The sequence below is a fragment of the Manis pentadactyla genome, chromosome 17 (assembly GCF_030020395.1).
Source record: "Manis pentadactyla isolate mManPen7 chromosome 17, mManPen7.hap1, whole genome shotgun sequence".
Taxonomy (NCBI): domain Eukaryota; kingdom Metazoa; phylum Chordata; class Mammalia; order Pholidota; family Manidae; genus Manis; species Manis pentadactyla.
Window position 1 is genome coordinate 39,581,705 of NC_080035.1, and position 16,858 is coordinate 39,598,562.

Below are 16,858 nucleotides of genomic sequence, written 5' to 3' on the forward strand. Positions count from 1 at the left end.
AAGAATACAATATTAACAAATAAAATCCCACTTTAATAAAAAAATCTAGATGGCCTGTGCAATGTGTTAAACTAAATAAACAGCAAATAGTAAGTAGCAAATAAAACTAAACTATAGGATTTACCTCTCTGAAACAACAGTTTAAATTTTTCATTTCATAGTATCTGAAGGCCTACTAAGTGGAAGAGCTAGAATAGTAACATTTCTTCCAGATAATAATCAAACAAAAAAATCCCACTATTTTTATTTTAAATAATTAACAAAAAGATTGCTATAGACAATCAAATCCTTTGGTCAGATTAATGGATTTAAATTACTCATGTCATTTCCATAATTTCCCTTTTAATATCCATTATACTCAACAATGATTATCAGTATTTGCTGTTGGGCAGTAAGAAAGTACCGCAAAATGAGGAAGAAGATCTTCTCTGTCACTTTCTGTAAATGCAGAAATTTCCAATGCCCTGGGACGGTGATCCACGACAGCATGACCAGGCACACCTCGACCTCGACCTCGACCCCTGCCTCGGCCATGAGCTGCACCTCGACCTCTTGAATGAATTCCTCTACCTCGACCAGCTGAAAGAATCCCTCGTTTTGCAGCCTAGAAAAGATCAGACAAACAGGTTAAACATCACAATTAAAAACACAAGCCAAGTGCTGTACTCCATCAGAGGTATCAAAATTTTATATTATTTGACATCACATTTGAATAATGTCCCATAAAAGGATCTCATAATTTAAGTTGGGGTTATAGTTTATAAACTGAAAGCTAATGAATTTAGAAAACAAAACAACACTGACTTAAGCCATGTTTTGAAATTAAATGTGCCTTTTTCTACTAAGTTCTTACTCTTCAAGAAGACATCAGACCATGTCATAAAGACCAGCAATTCTTGATTTCCATATGCTGTGTTAAGTGTTACTTCAGAAGTCAGTTTAATACAAATATACATAAAACCTACATACACAATAATTTTTTTCAATTATGACTTTCAAATATAAAGTGTTCGTCTGTTGACTTCAATAGGTATAGTTATCTCGAATTCATCATTTCAGTCATTTACACTAATATCATTATGCAACCAATGTAGCATAGTAAGATATTCCACCACATCACTCTATATGAATAGCCCCACTCCACAGATATTTAATAAGCACTTCTTGTATGCAAGTCCTTACCTTCATGAAACTGAAATCCTAGAGGGGTAAGGAGACATTAAGCAACTATTATTTAATTGTATTAATAAGAAGTGACTCAAAAAGTTAGGAAATGCCTTACTTAAAGATTTGAACAGATGATTTGCAATGAATAAATGACTAGAATAAAAGTTCCAAGAGGAATTTTTCCCCATTTCTTTCTCTACTTTATTCCCAGCGCTTTACAATACTAGCTGGCAGACTGCAAATGCTTCATGTTCAATGAATCAATGAAGGAACAAAGAACAAGCAAGACCAGGGGGAGGAGTAAGGATTACTGCACAAACAAAGGAACCAAGGCTAAAAGGAACATGGTACTGCAAAGAACGAATGAAATTCCATGTAGCTGGATCACATGGGATAGAGAAATTAGGCTGCAGAGATAGGCAGAGCCATATCATGTATAACTTGATTTTTATCCCAACAGCCATGAAAATCAACCAGAACATTTTAAGCAGAGGAGTGCTGTAATCAAACCAGTGTTTAAAATGTTATTCTGGGAAGAATTTTAAGAACAGAGTAGAAGGAAGACATGAACAATCTGGAAACCAGTCAGAAGGCTGCTGCAGTAGCCCCAGCAACTGAAGATGAAAGCGTGGTCTACAGTGGTGGCAGTGGAGAGAGAAATATATACATTTAAGATGCTTCTAAGAGTAAAATGTATAAAACTTGGTAATTAACTGGATATGGATACTGAACAAAAGGAAGAACCAATGAAGACTCCCAGATTTCTGGTTTGGGTAATTGTGTAGATGGAATTCAGCAACAAGACAAGCACAACTTTGAACATGTTGAGCCTGAGGATGTGAGACATCCAAGTGGAAATGTCAAGAAGGTATCATTGCCAAATCTCTCCAAGTATAAATATTTCAATTTCTTCATCTCAAGAGAGTTAATCTTAACATTAGCTAAAATAATCATCTAAAATTCAAATAATGAACTACAAAAGTCAAGGATTAATGTTCATAACAGAGCAGCATATACTAAAGTATGCTCTGAGGAACATTACTATCTCAAAATGATCCTTGTAAAAGGGGGTCTATAAGACAACTAAGGGTTGGCAATAATGAATATTTAATGTGTATTTTTGGAGATTCATAAATTAAACATCTCTAAGAAACTCTATAGTCAAAAAGCATGTTTAATATAACTTTTTCCATATTTATTTAGCCTTAGAAGCTTTGTTTCACTACTCTCTATTAACAATAACTAGAATTGGTGTGGTTAATGAACACACACTGATAAATACTGCATTACTTCATATACTAATAGTAATTATAAACAAAAATCTAGCTATCACAAAAGAAAAACAAAAATTTTTCTCAGTGTTTAGCTATACCATGATAAAGGACCAAAACATGGACTAATACAAGAATACCGGTAACACTGTAATTCATTTACTACAACTGTGGCCCAAAATATTTTAATGATAATTTGTTTTATAAAGTCCCACCAACACAGTCATGAAATCTCCAAAATGGGGAAAACACAATTTCTATATTAACATAAAAGGAATTTATCTTTTCAAAACCGGTAATTTTGGGCAGGACACACAAGCACACCTATCAAGTTTCCAAAGAAGGCAAAATGTATGCAGAGTTAGGAGATCATCCCATGATTTCCTAGGACTGTCATCAGATAAGGTAAGTACAGTGGCTGCTAAATATTGTCTTTAATACCTGGATGCCAGTACTCAATATAGATTTGTACTATGCCAGGAAAAAAATGACCAATATGCTAACAAATTTAGAAAAATACATTTTTCTCAGATTAAGCAAAAGTAATCTAAAAACATAAAAAATGTAAGTTGTGGCATCAAACAATGATATAGAGAAGTACCAGCTACATTAATGTCTCTGTACTTCAAAATGTAACTCAGACTTCTAAACATCTTTTTGCTAAATGTTAAAAATTTTAATGTACAGGGATCAATTTTACTGGATTTTTCTTATATAATTATAAAATTAAATTATAAGAATGTAGTTTCTCTTTTATAAATATCCACAGCACCATCTATAGGCAAAATTTAAATAAGCATATTCTTCAACATAGTTCTACTACTAAAAGTCTAATCTTTAAAGCAACTGAATGTGATACAACTTACACAGGCACAGAGTATCTCCATAAAAATACCTTTACATTACTACCATAATAGCTTCCTAACGTGTTCCTACTTCCACTCATTTTCTGTAATTTATTTTCCATACAGGGGCCAGAGTGAGATTTCTATGGACTGACATGGAGTAATAGATTTTGGTCCTAGGAAGGACAGACACAAATCAAAAAAGAAACAAATTCTCTAGAAGTGGGAGGACTCAGGAATAAGCAGAACTGCTGCCGGCCCGTATTACTTAAAAGATTTTCTCTATTAGCTCTGAAAAATTTGTTAACTTCTTTCTTCTTTCTCCCAATATATACAATGGAGCCCGCCAACAACTGTTGACTAGAATGAGGAGAATATATTTTCAAATTAACCACCATGACTACATCTGCTTCTCACTACTGTACTGTGTGGGTAGTTGTGATGAAACATACTTCCAGCTGTAATTCTGTATACTTTCTTCTAAGTTCAGTGACTTCTTCTCCAGCTTGCATCTTCTTATATAAATCCAGTTCTGTGTCAAGCAATTCTTTTTGCATCTAGAAAATAGTATTTAGTATTTTAGGTGTCAATAATTAATATCCTGCACTTAGAAAAAACTTTTTTTTTTTACAAAAACTCTTAAACATTCCCATTTAATCTACAAATTTCTTCTCCATCTCCAGTTCTACCACCCTAGTCCAAGCCATCAATACCTCTGGCTTCACATTACTACCAGAATAGCTTCCTAACGTGTTCCTACTTCCACTCATTTCCTGTAATTTATTTTCCATACAGGGGCCAGAGTGAGATTCCTATGGACTGACAGAGTAATTTTTCACAAATAACTATGGAAAAGAAAAACAGAAAACCAAGGTGTTAACAACCAACATATAGTATGCTTTTATTTAGGAAAGAATACATACACACACACCAAGAGAAAGGGAAGAGGAAGGACAGAGTGGCAGAGATCAAAGGGGAATGGACTTCTACATATACCTTTTTATACAATTTAACTTTGAATAATGTTAATGTTTCACCTATTCAAGCCATGAAGCAAGAATGAAGGAGAGGAGGATCCAAAACTGACTACAAATAGAAATACACCTAACTTTCTCAAATTCATAACATAACCATACAATAAGGGAGAAAAGTAATCCTATAGCACAGTTCTGACACTATCCTTAGTGGAATATACTGTGAGGTTGTAAAGCATATAAATATATTCTAAATTTTATACTTAATTGTTGTAAGTCATATAGCAATTCTGGAACTATTAGGAATGTATTTCAGAACCATGCAAATGAGCACTGCATTGGTGTTATTGGGAACCGAAATGACATTATGGGAACATGGACATAAAATACAGAATAAAAGAAGGAAGGGAAGAACCCTGTGGTGTTAGATTAGAATCAGAAATGTCAATATAAACTCATGATTTTATACATATACACACATACACACATACCAAGTATAAATATTGTAGAAGTCTCGTTTTGTTTTTTTAAATCACTTATTACCATTTAAACTTTTCTTGCTCATGTATTTGTATGTAGTGGGTTAATCTACCTGAATTTTCTCCATCAATCAATTCATTCTGTATACTGCTGTCAGAATGTTGCTTCTCTGTTCATTAATCTTTTATACCACCCAATACTTACAACTACTTACAAAACAGAGCTCAGACTCCTCAGTCAAGCACTGAAGAACCTGTATCATTTTGCCTCCAAACTACCTTTTCAATTTATCCTTAACTATTCTCCTAATGACTGACTTTCCAACTGTAATCTACAGGATTCAAAAGATGAAGAGTGCTTGTGTTTATTTATTAATTGAAGAGGAGGAGAATGGTAGCATACAATGGTCAGATTTTCAGCAAAGGACATTTCCTAAATGGAAAACTGAATCTTAGTGTAGTGTTCTAATGCTTTTTAGTAAGTAGAAATATGAATAACAAAACAAATTAAAATACCTGAATCTTGGTTTTTATACTTTTTGGAAGACAACGTCCAGGAGAAGCAGCTTTAACCTCATCTTTCAACTTGGTAATATTTTTTGTCAAAACCTCTAACGTTTTCATTATTTCTGCTTTGTCTTCAGATTTCATTGCTTTGTTTTTCTCCAGTTTTGAAATTAACATCTGCCAAATTTTTGAAAAGAGAAAAATGAGATACTTATTCCTACTATTAACAAAGCAAAACAGCAAAGTAAATATAAAATAAATAGCTACTACTTTCAGTTATGTGTTCAGGACAAGGTTTACAACCACTAAGAATAGGAGATTTGGTGATGCTAACTATCTCATTTCAAGTCTTAATATTTATTTGTGAAGAATTACATTACTATCTGGGTCTCTTAGAATGTTAAGTTAAAAAATATAGCACACAACCATAAGAAATTCGATAACTGAAAAGTTGTTAATTTGAAATAGTATCAACAATTTTAAATTCTAACCCACTTGTTAATATTACTGCTTTTTAAGTATTCTCACTCCAAATGTAGTCTGAAACCCAGAAAGAACCAGAGGAAAAGCTGCATGGTTCCCTTCAGATAATGAAATATTAGAAAAATGGAATGTTTAATAACTTTCTTTGCCACTGGAAATAGTAACTGGCTAGCCTAAGAACAATACCCTCAGCATAGGTAGGAAACAAGGAGATAAATGTAACATGGGGGGGAAAACCACCACAGATTATTATAGGTTCTCTGAGTTAAGATGGTTTCAATTTTTGGTTTAAAGCATTGTGATTTCTCTTTATAAAGTATACCCAAAATCAAATTAGAAAAGACATATATTTTAAACCAAAATGTAAAAACTTTCTGTATTGCTGATATTTTGAAATGTCATAACCTTTATCACCAGGCATAATCAAGAACTGACACTAAATAAATGTCATAAACTACAGCAACACTATACAAAATACTGTAAGCCACATAAGTAATTTTTAATCTTCTAGCAGCCATGTTAAAAAGGTTAAAAAAAGCAGTAAAATTAATTATACTTTATTTAACCCAATATATCCAAAATGTTCAATTTCAACTAAAATTGAGAGTTTACCTTTTTCTTCATACTACATCTTCGAAGTGTGGCATTTTACACTTACAAAACATCTCTATTTGGACTAGACATATTTCAAGTACTAAATAGTCAGATGTAACTATTAGTTACTATTAACTATTAATTGGACAACACAGGACTAGAGGATCCCACGCCAATTAAAAAATATCTCTGTACATAGCACTGAGAAAAAGGCTCCATCTAATTCACTATCCACTGAACAAACTACGGTGCAGGAACACACCTGGATAAAACTCCTTACTTTCATTTCAAGTTGACAACCATACTTCCGTTTAAACTATACCAATTCCCATTTATCTTCCAGTTAATGTATGTTCTTCATCCCCAACACAGTGATTGATATATACATTACCACTGATAAATATTTCAATTTTACCATTGTCAATTACAGTAAATATGCTTTTAAATAGAGGACTATCTACATATTAAAAGATTAGATTCACTCAAAATTGTAACATTTATAATTGCCAAATCTAATTTTAATAATTTACCTTCTGTGTTTCAATGTGCTTTTCTAAAATTTCTTGTTTCCTTTTCCTGACATCCTGCTGAAGTTTCAGTGCCTCCTAGAAAGAGGGATCAACAAAATCAGTGGACTATTTACTGCTTATTTTCCAATAAGCAAAATTATTCAAGAGAAGAAGAATGGTTGTTAACTGCAGTTTGGCAACAAAAAGTAAATGCAAGGTTTTGCTATGTAAAACTTAAAAAATACGTATGCAAGCGTCAAAGATCAATCAGGAGAATCTTTCATTCTACGAAAAAAATATTGACTGGTACACTATAGAAAATGAAAGTTTAACTGCAGCCAACATACACTTTTCCTTTTGTTTCTAATTTAGTGGTAAGCATTTAAAAAATACATACATGCAGAAAACTTTCCTACATGCAAATTTCATCCACTACTAACTGTACTTACCTGTTTTTTTTTCTGTGCTTCATTATTATCAACTGCAGAGGTGGAAACAAGTAAGGTTTTTTGTGCAGCCTTCAAAGCAGCTGGATTATACACTGTTTTTGTTAGGCCAGTAGATGTAGACAACACCTACCAATACAAATTCAATTTCTTATAAAATGTATGAAGCATTAATGATTTCCTAAGTCCAGTTTTCTTTAAAACTCAACTTTAAAACACCCTGTGAAAATTCAGCACATTAAACTAAAAGTATTATAAACATAACTAAATCTCATTTAGTGACTTAAAGGGTATGAATGAAAGATAAACTATAAAATGAAATTTTTTAAATTAACACCATATACTTATGGGAAAAAAAGCAAAACCAAACATAACCTGAAATCAAGAAAAATGGTGCAATTACTCTATCACTGAGAAATATTAGTTGCTGAATATATTTACTAGTATTTCTAGTTACCAGAGCAAAACCTGTACATAAGGAAATTGGAAGCGGTGCTTCAAACAACAACTTACTGTGATCATTTGCAATTTATAGTTCTGAAACTAAACTTACTGCTTTCTTTCTCCATTTCTTTGCTAGCTTTGCTCCTTCTGCTTTAAGTGACTGTAATCCCTTTAAACTCTGCTTAGACTCAGCACAACTAGTCAAGACCTCCAGTAAAGCCTTAATCATTTATTTCTTCTACCAAGGTCCTTCTATGAAATTTTATTCCTATAGCAATTAAAATATTTGATGAAAATGACCTAATGATGTATTAATTTTGTGACTTTTTCCCTGTTTATAAGGATCTTGAAACAAAAACAATGCCTTTCTCCCCTTTGTGCTTCTTTAAATACCTAAACCTTGCTACCAACTGATTGTGAGACCCCAGGTAAGTTAAGGTACCTTTTGGGGCACAGTTTGCTCATCTACAAAATAAGAAAGTTCAAATTGATGGTGTGTTATGTTCTCACAAGCCCCAAAATTCATTCTACAGTGGTAGAGAATTTTTTGCTTGGTTCAGTTACATCTTCAGTTCCTAGAACAGTGCCAGGGCCCCCAGCAAATCTTCAGTAACACTTAAGCACTAAATTAAACTGACAGATAAAAGTGAACAATCTTTTCTACACAAGGGCTAATCCAAGAAAATAAAAGTATATAAGCTGCCTTTATTATCCTTAAAAAGCAAAATGTTAGTAGGTTCCATGGAATGGTTGGTTACTGGTTCTTACAAAGGAGTCCAGGGATCCCTTCAGAAATCTATGAATGCTCTGAACAGTACAGGTGAAACCTTGTGTGTGAACAAGGTCACTTTCCAGGGGAAAACACAGTTTCCAAAGTCTTTAAAGAGTTCATAACCTAAGAGCGTAAAAAGAGCTACACAAATAGAAGAACATCAATAGGAAAAGAGCCTTAGTTTTCAGCTACAAAATGTAAATATCTGGGTACATCAGAGAAGCAGCAAGCTGGACACTACTTTCCAATTTTCTATCATGAAATTAGATTAGGGAACATCACCAAGTTCAGGGACCTTACCACTATTCTAAGTATTCAAGAATGTCTTAGCCTCTAAATGGAATAAAAAGCTATAATACTGTAATTATATTGGTTCTATAGAGCACAGTGTTTAAAAATAAAGGTTCTTTATAATACTCAATTATGTATCAAAATTTGATTGAAATTTTTCTTCGATAATGAAAACTAATAATCAGATATCACTAACAAATAATGAAGCGGTTACACTTAGTAAACTATTGAGAAAACACAGGTTTAGTTCATAGTCTAACTTCAGTCATTATTCTAATAGTAGAGAAAAATTTCTTCCATGCTACCTTACTATGCCACACAATGCCAGTGTGTAATTACACAAGGATGAGATAATTACTTTATAGAGGGAAAAGCACAAGATAATCTGAAGACAGATTCTGAATGTTCCATAAATTTTTTTTATGAGGATTTCTTAACAAGTTGAAAAGCTGCAACGAAAAAAGATTTTCTAGTCCAGTAAGTTGGATGAATACTATAACCCCATTTTCTAGTTGCAAAATTTATATTATCATAAAAGCTATGAGAAGGCCTAAAGAAATCCACATAATTTAATTTTTCACTTCTCCAACTTCAGTGAGTAGAGAATACTCCTTTTCAAAATGTTCTCATTAACATCTGATATCAGACTAAGGAGTGCTGGTTCAAAGTGATTTAAAGTATCTGACAAGAATGAGACTACTTTTTTATTCCTAAAGCATCCCACTTCTTTTGTCCAGAAAGACGTTGTTTTTGTTTCAAGATCCTTATAAACAGGGGAAAAGTCACATAAATTAATACATCATCAGGTCATTTTCATGTTCTGTACAAAATGGAACAGCTAATATACTTCACTGAGCTTAAGACAAATCACTATGAGACACAGTATCATTTAAAATACCCCTTCTAGAAGAAAAAAAGGATGGCAAATATGGCTATAAACACCAACAACTGTAAGATGCAACCCAGTTTCAGAAGTGTTAAAACGTGAAAACAAAATGTGCCTCAAAAACTATGAACTATGATTACAAATACTGCTCACTATTTGAATCTATTTGCTTGTAGAGTTTATATAAGAGTTTGGATAGCAAGGGATATCTGTATTTCCAAAAGATGAAGATAAAAGAGTTTCAATCGAAGATGAGAAAATCTGTTAAAAATGAATCCAGTGCAGAAAAGTGACAAACCCAATGGAAAAGTTGCTATTAAATCCTAAGAACACACTCAAAGCATAAAAGCAGTGGCCTTTCAAACAACTACACCTCTTTTTTCCAAATGGGTTTCTGCATATGCTATATTTTTTATAAACTGACCTTGTTTCCAGGGAACTTTTTGTTTTCACTTATTAATTCCAATGGTCTGTGAATTATTTTGAATTTTCTACATATATAATCATGTCATCTGTGAGTAAATATAGTTTTGTTTCTTCCTTTCCAATCTTTATAGCTTTATCTCATTTTCTTGCCTTACTGTACTGATTAGGCTCAAAGCTACTGAAAAAAAGTGATGAGTTTCTTATCCTGATCTCGGAGGGGAAGTATGCAGTATTTCACTATTGAGTATGTTAGCTGCAGGGTTTTTCTGCAGATAAATTTTGTCAAATCAAGAAAGTTTCTTCTATTCCTAGTCTGCAGTGTTAAATGTGACTAAGTAATAAATTTTATCATATACTTTTTTCTACTGAGATAGTCATAAGGGGTACTTCCCCACCACCCTTCCTCTTATTCTGTTAATGTGGTAAATTAAACTGATTTTAAAATGTTAATGCAACCTTGCATTTCTGGAATAAATACTATCTAGCCAGAATGAATTATCTTTTTCATATCACTGGACATATGCCAATATTGTTTAGTATGTTTATGTCTATGTTCCTGAGATAGTCACTTGTTGATTTTCCTTTTTTTTGTAACGTTATGTGTCAGGTTTGGTATCAAGGGTATGTTGAATTCATGAGTTAAAAAGTATCATGTACTTTGTTGTTAAAACATGCTTCATTAATACCTCTTACTTCCCAAGAAAAAAGCCAATTCCCTAATAAGAAAGAGATTATAATCCATTAACACCTTATTTCCTATGTAAAATATTATCAGGCATAACTACTATTACTACTTGTAAAGAAAGAAAATTAGATGTTCTTATGGATAAGAATGGATGGGAAAAAAAGTATTTTGTAAGATACTTTCTACTACAAAAGAAGGAACAAGTTACTTGAGTATCATTTTCTAGTAGTCAATGCCCAAATTGAAATCAAATGAAAAAGAAACACAATTATAATGCTTCACAGACAATTTAAAGTAAACTAGCTCTAACAGGTTCCTAACACAAAGTGCCTTGCTTAAATGCAATAAAAAGAGAATATCTCAGGAGTTATGTATAGGAAGCTTATTAACACAATTACTATATGGTCAATTTTCATATTAAGTAAATAATCGTCTTTTCATTAACTCAGTGTCCATTTTATGATATTAAAACAGCAAATAGATGTCTTTTCTATAACAAAATGTAATGAATTGAAAATACTAACAAGACCAGAATTTTACTTTAAATTTATAAAATATTTTCAGGCATTAACAGTTTTCTTTCTTTCAAGAATAAGTAACTTAAGAGACAAAGGGATTAAAGATCGTGCAGAGAAATATGTTAAAGTCTAAGAAAAACTATATATAGTCCGTAATATTTTTTGCTACAATAGCTTGGTTTCCAGAAAATTCATCATAGCAAATAATTTTATATAAATCACACTTCTCTGTAAGAAAAACAATCCTGGTAATAATTCTGACTGAGCAATCTAGGTTATAATCCTGATGAAGCCAATGCATTAAAGAAATCAAAGTATTCAACAGTTATGAAAGAGAACTATAATAAATTTCTTTTATCTTTATATTTAAAATAGCAAAACAAATAAACTAAAAAACCAAAGGGTTACTTAAATAATTCCATTTTATAGTTAAGGTAAATGACAAGTGTTAAGACTTGTTAAGGATCATACAGAACAGATAATTAGCTGTTAAATCAACAGCATAAGTCTCCATATGACATGCAACGGTCCTTTTAATTATACCACACAATTTCCCTTTTAAAATTTCTATGGTACAGACATTAGCATATCATGTAAAGGGACCAATATGTGTTTTTACATTGAAAAAAAAAACTAAGGAACAATACCATCCTGTATCATAAGTTTTACATACCTAAAACTGTCATGTACAAACGTTAAATGTTCAACTTAATAATCTTTTCCCTTCTTAGAATTTAGAAGAGTTTTAGGAAGAAAACTTTGGATAGTGTAAGTCACTTTTTAAAAACTAACCAGGATGGTATACACAGATGCCACCTTTATTCTTCATAAAATTATCTCTTGAGACGTACTCAAACATCATTTCACTGATGACTCTATTTAAATAAAATGTATTTCATAGCTATTGCAGAGTCTTAACAGTATCAATTTGATTTTAAGTTCCCTCTCCTAGCCCTCTCACAAAAGTGGAATATTGGAATAAAGAATTACTAAAGGGTCTACTTGGTGGTTTTTACAGGAAGAGGAAAAAACTTTACAGTTGTGTACTTAGGTGCTTTAATGATGGAAGATACTATCGTGGAGATAATAGTTTTGAGTTTTCCCGTCTTTAACTAAAAATAAAATTTTTAATAATATTTGATGGTGGGAAACATTCTTGTTTTCTTCCTAAGTTTTCTTGAATCACTGACCTCTAAGGATTCTACGGCAAAAATCCCATGGACTAGTGGAACACAACTAAGAATAAACAAAAATAAAATGATATTCTATCAATAGGTTTACTGAATATGACTGAAAGTTGCATATTTGGAAATAATTGCTTTTTTTCAAAGATTCTTCAGGGCATTTGCCAAGTAATTTCTTTAAACAGCCTACTACCATTAGTGATTTTTCCCAAATGCAGTTAGTGGTAACTACATTTGTAAATTTATACTATCAATTCCAAATTTGTATCCCTTTTATCCTAAAGCTATACAAAACATGTTTAAAATAATGAGAATAGTAGCACAATATACTACAAGAATTCTGTAAAACCTGTATTTAGTACATTCAATTTCAGAATCCAAATCTTGACATGAATAAATAAAAAACATAATCAGGTTTTTTAGACCTCTCCAGAATTGCTCCTTACTACACTAAATGTAACAAACTTTATTGTTTATTTTCTAAATTCTTTAGTTACTTATTATCAAGGAGGAGAAGCCTAATCAGGTAAATACTTAGATACTGTTACATTTTGTAGCACAGACTGAACTACACATATTTAGAGAAAAAGAGAAAGGGGGCATCATATGGAAAAACCTGAAGGCTTCTCAGAAGAGGTCTGGAGAACCTTTTCAGTCTTTAAAAAAATGACTAGAATTCAGTTAGTTAGAGGGAAATGCACTCCAGGAAAATCACCTACAACATAAGAAAAAATAAGAAAGAGGGACAGTGGGCAGAAAAGAACTCAATAGGGTACGAAAGGATTAAAGTAGAGGTAACAGAACCAGAATAACTGAGGTATGATGAACCATATAAACCAAGCAAAAATATTTAGCTGAGGAAACTAAAGTTCCTGTAGAGAATTAATATTAAAATAAGTTTGAGAGGAGGAATGCATCAGTATAAACTAAAGGAGGGAGACGCAGCTACACCACTAACTGCCTCCAGTGACCAGGGAACTGGAGTTGATAAAGAGAAGTGGACTACAAACACGAGTAAATGACCCAAAGACTTAGATTGCACAACTTGAAAAATGGTGGTATCACTTCCAGAGGCAGGGCCAGGAGGAGAAATTAATTTGTGTGGGTAATGAACTCTTTTAGGCATGTTATGCCTGAAGTAATGCTGAGCCTCCAGTGACCAGGGAACTGGAGTTGATAAAGAGAAGTGGACTACAAACACAAGTAAATGACCCAAAGACTCTTAGACTGCACAACTTGAAAAATGGTGGTATCACTTCCAGAGGCAGGGTCAGGAGAAATTAATTTGTGTGGGTAATGAACTATTTTAGGAATGTTATGCCTCAAGTAATGCTGAGGTGCCCAAGAAGAAAGAAAATCTGATATGCTAAATGAGATTCAGATTCCAATTTCTAGAACAAAATTTGACACAGTAAATAAAGAAAATATAATATACTGAAGAACCAGTGAAGAGATCAGGTCAGATATTCATAGGATGCTCTATGTACTTATGAAGTCATTACTATGTTATCTTCATAACGGAAAGGGCCATAGACTAGAAATAGGACTAGATATTCCAGTCTTAGCTCAGTAGCTCATAGTACTTCAACCATAAAACTATTTGAACCTTACCTTCCTTTAAAGTGAAGATATAAAAATGAGAAAGATAACCTAATTCTAATATTCTGCAATTGCACATACCTCAAATAAGACTAAAGTTCAGGGTATTCACTCACTTAAACAGGAAAAATATAATACATCTATATAGAACTGTAAGACAGTTCAATAAATGGTCTTAATTTAATCAGTATTTACCCCCTCATCTAAAAAAAAGAAGTGTCTAAATGTATTATCAGTCTATACACAATGGCCATTAGTGATAAATTTTTTAAAAACTGTAACATCCTTTCCTATGTACAAAATACTTTTAAATAAATTATTTTATTTAATCCTCACAAAATTCTGTGAGCAAGACAATATACCATCACCATTTATCAATGAGGAAAAAGGTTCAAAAAGATTAAGAGCACTGCCCAGTGTCATGCAGTTAGTAAGTAAAGAGTCAGAGTCAAACTCAGGTAAAAGTCCTAATTCATGGCCCTTCCTAATAGGCTGCCAGAGTTTTCAAATCAAAACATACAATATCTCTAAAGAAAATACAGTAAGTAAAAAGAAAAAAAGAATAGAGCACATGGAAATACTGCAAGGCAAGTTATTAAAATGTTGATGCAAAAAGTAAAAAGAGGTAGGCAAACATTTTTCTTTTTCAGCAAATGGAAAGCAAAAAGGTAGGAAAAGAGATACAAATACTATTAAGAAGCAGAGAGATTGGAACTATGAAAAAAATTAAGATGCCATCTGAAAACATTTATGAAGCCAAGACAAACACATCATGCTCTTCATCTTACCTTTTCAGTTGCTGAAACAGATGGCTTTGATACAAAACCCAACCTGTCCTTCACAGATAATTTAGTTACATTCTAAAAAAATTAAAATGGACATATTCAGTGTTTCCCCAAACACATAGATCTGTTGGGATTTTGAACATACTGATTCTACTAAAATATGCTGACTCTATGTACTGATGTTAATCACAAAAACTTGGGCCTTTTTCAGAGAGACATAAGGAAAATGAACTGTGCAGAAAAACAAAACAGTATGCAATATTACTCAATCATGAAAAATTAAGGTGTAAAATAAGAGATTTGAACCAGGTGGTTGCTAAAGCCCCCTCTACTGACAAAATCATAATTCTTAGAACCCTACATTGACATGTAGAAAGTTCAAACATTTTAAATATTAGATATGAATAATTAAAATATGTTCCTGCTTCTTAAGCTTAAAAATAAAATCCACTCATTCCTAAAGCATGTGTTTTATAACCAAATATACTATATTTGGTGATGATTTGAAATAATAGGATTGGGATTTTTCTTTTTAAGTAACTAGTAACTTACCCATTTACATTCTGCATATTTTTATAAAGTCTCATTACCTTATCTTCAGGAATTATCTATTTAATAAGGCGGCATCCATTAGCTAAGCAGGATATTACATCCTAACTATTTTACACAGCAAATGCTGAAATAATCTGGAGACAAAAGAAAGCTCAGTTTCAGAGCCTGAGGGTTTTGAAACAAGACAACTGCCACTCAAGTATGGAAGGGAGTGGGAAGGGAATAACATATGGAAAAGAGAATATGAGAGTCAGGAATAAGTGATGCAAAGTTCTGAAAGAGCTACACAAGTATGTGAAACAATTTAATATCAAGCATACTAAAACCTGGTGTAAACCTTCCATTCTCAAAAGCTTCAGTTCAGTCTACTACATAACTACCTCTTGAACAGAATTCTAGTTAAGTAAAAGATGATGGGAGAAATAAGATTTAGTTTACTGAACTTCAGTTTTCAGGTGGTTTTCCTAGAAAATATACCTCCTCCACAAAGGGAAAGAGAACTTTTCTCATACGTAAGTATTAATTAGAGAGAAGTGCTTAAAATTCAAATACTACTGGAAAAGTCAAATGTGGAAATGTTATGGCAGCAGTAAAAGAATAAAAATTACAGGTGGGGTTCAAATATGTATAAACTATCACATTTCTGTATAAAATATGTACAATTAATTGTAATTCAAATCACCAAAGGAAACTAATTTACTGAGAACCTATTATGTGACAGGCTCAACGACAAGACTTTCCATTTACCTGAGGAAGGTCTGAACTGGCACTCTGAGCTTCTGCCGGTTCAACAGTACTTGAAGGTACTGGACCTAACCGCTCTTTGACCGACTGCTTCACAACAGGCAAAATGGGCTGCTGGACTAATGGCTGCATTACCTCAGAAGGAGAAAAAAAAATGTTACAAGCTGATTAGTTCATGTAACCTTTGCTATTTTGTTATGAAACTACACACACCTGCATACCCACACACAGCTCAAGTTTTAAAAGTGCAGCTTATAATCAAAATCTAACCACCTCCCAAATCTCTCCCCACATAATATATACATTTTTCTTCACATTAAATAACTTATTTATAAAGCAGAAGAAAAAATTAAAACCTATCCTTCACCATCTTCTCTTTAATGAACAGGATAAAGTTAAATCAAGAAACAAACTGCTGTAATATACCTCTACAAGCAATTAATCTAACATTACATATGCATTGCTTCACTGAAAGAGACAAGAGACAAGAGACAAGAGACAAGAGACAGGGAAGAAAGGAGGGAAGGATTTTCAAGATGAACCTATAACCTGAGTTTCTGGAATATACTACCATGTCCTGAGTGTCCCCTAGCTACCAGGGACATTTCTATATGCATTATAGATATCATCTTAAATTATCTAAATTAGAGATTAACATCACAATGAAATGAGTGAACCAAATTAGAGTAATTAAAAT

The 16,858-nt window shown here is 32.5% G+C and overlaps 1 protein-coding gene across 16 annotated transcripts in view; it reads right to left on the bottom strand.

Moving 5' to 3' along the window:
* The window catches only part of RBM26 (RNA binding motif protein 26), an 89,448-nt gene that overhangs the window by 19,127 nt on the left and 53,463 nt on the right, over nt 1-16,858 (bottom strand). For 10 of the 16 annotated variants that reach the window (XR_008994587.1, XR_008994586.1, XM_057494595.1 and 7 more), the window contains exons 13-19: nt 16,165-16,296; nt 14,869-14,940; nt 7,279-7,404; nt 6,851-6,925; nt 5,253-5,420; nt 3,736-3,840; nt 404-604 (exon numbers count right to left, since the gene is read on the bottom strand). Coding sequence is in view for 14 of the 16 variants with exons in the window: in XM_057494595.1 (XP_057350578.1) it covers nt 404-604; nt 3,736-3,840; nt 5,253-5,420; nt 6,851-6,925; nt 7,279-7,404; nt 14,869-14,940; nt 16,165-16,296 (879 nt within the window). In the remaining 2 variants the exon portion in view is untranslated. The remainder of the gene's footprint in view (nt 1-403; nt 605-3,735; nt 3,841-5,252; nt 5,421-6,850; nt 6,926-7,278; nt 7,405-14,868; nt 14,941-16,164; nt 16,297-16,858) is intronic. The other 6 variants (XM_036893635.2, XM_036893637.2, XM_036893638.2 and 3 more) reach the window with 3 other exon arrangements.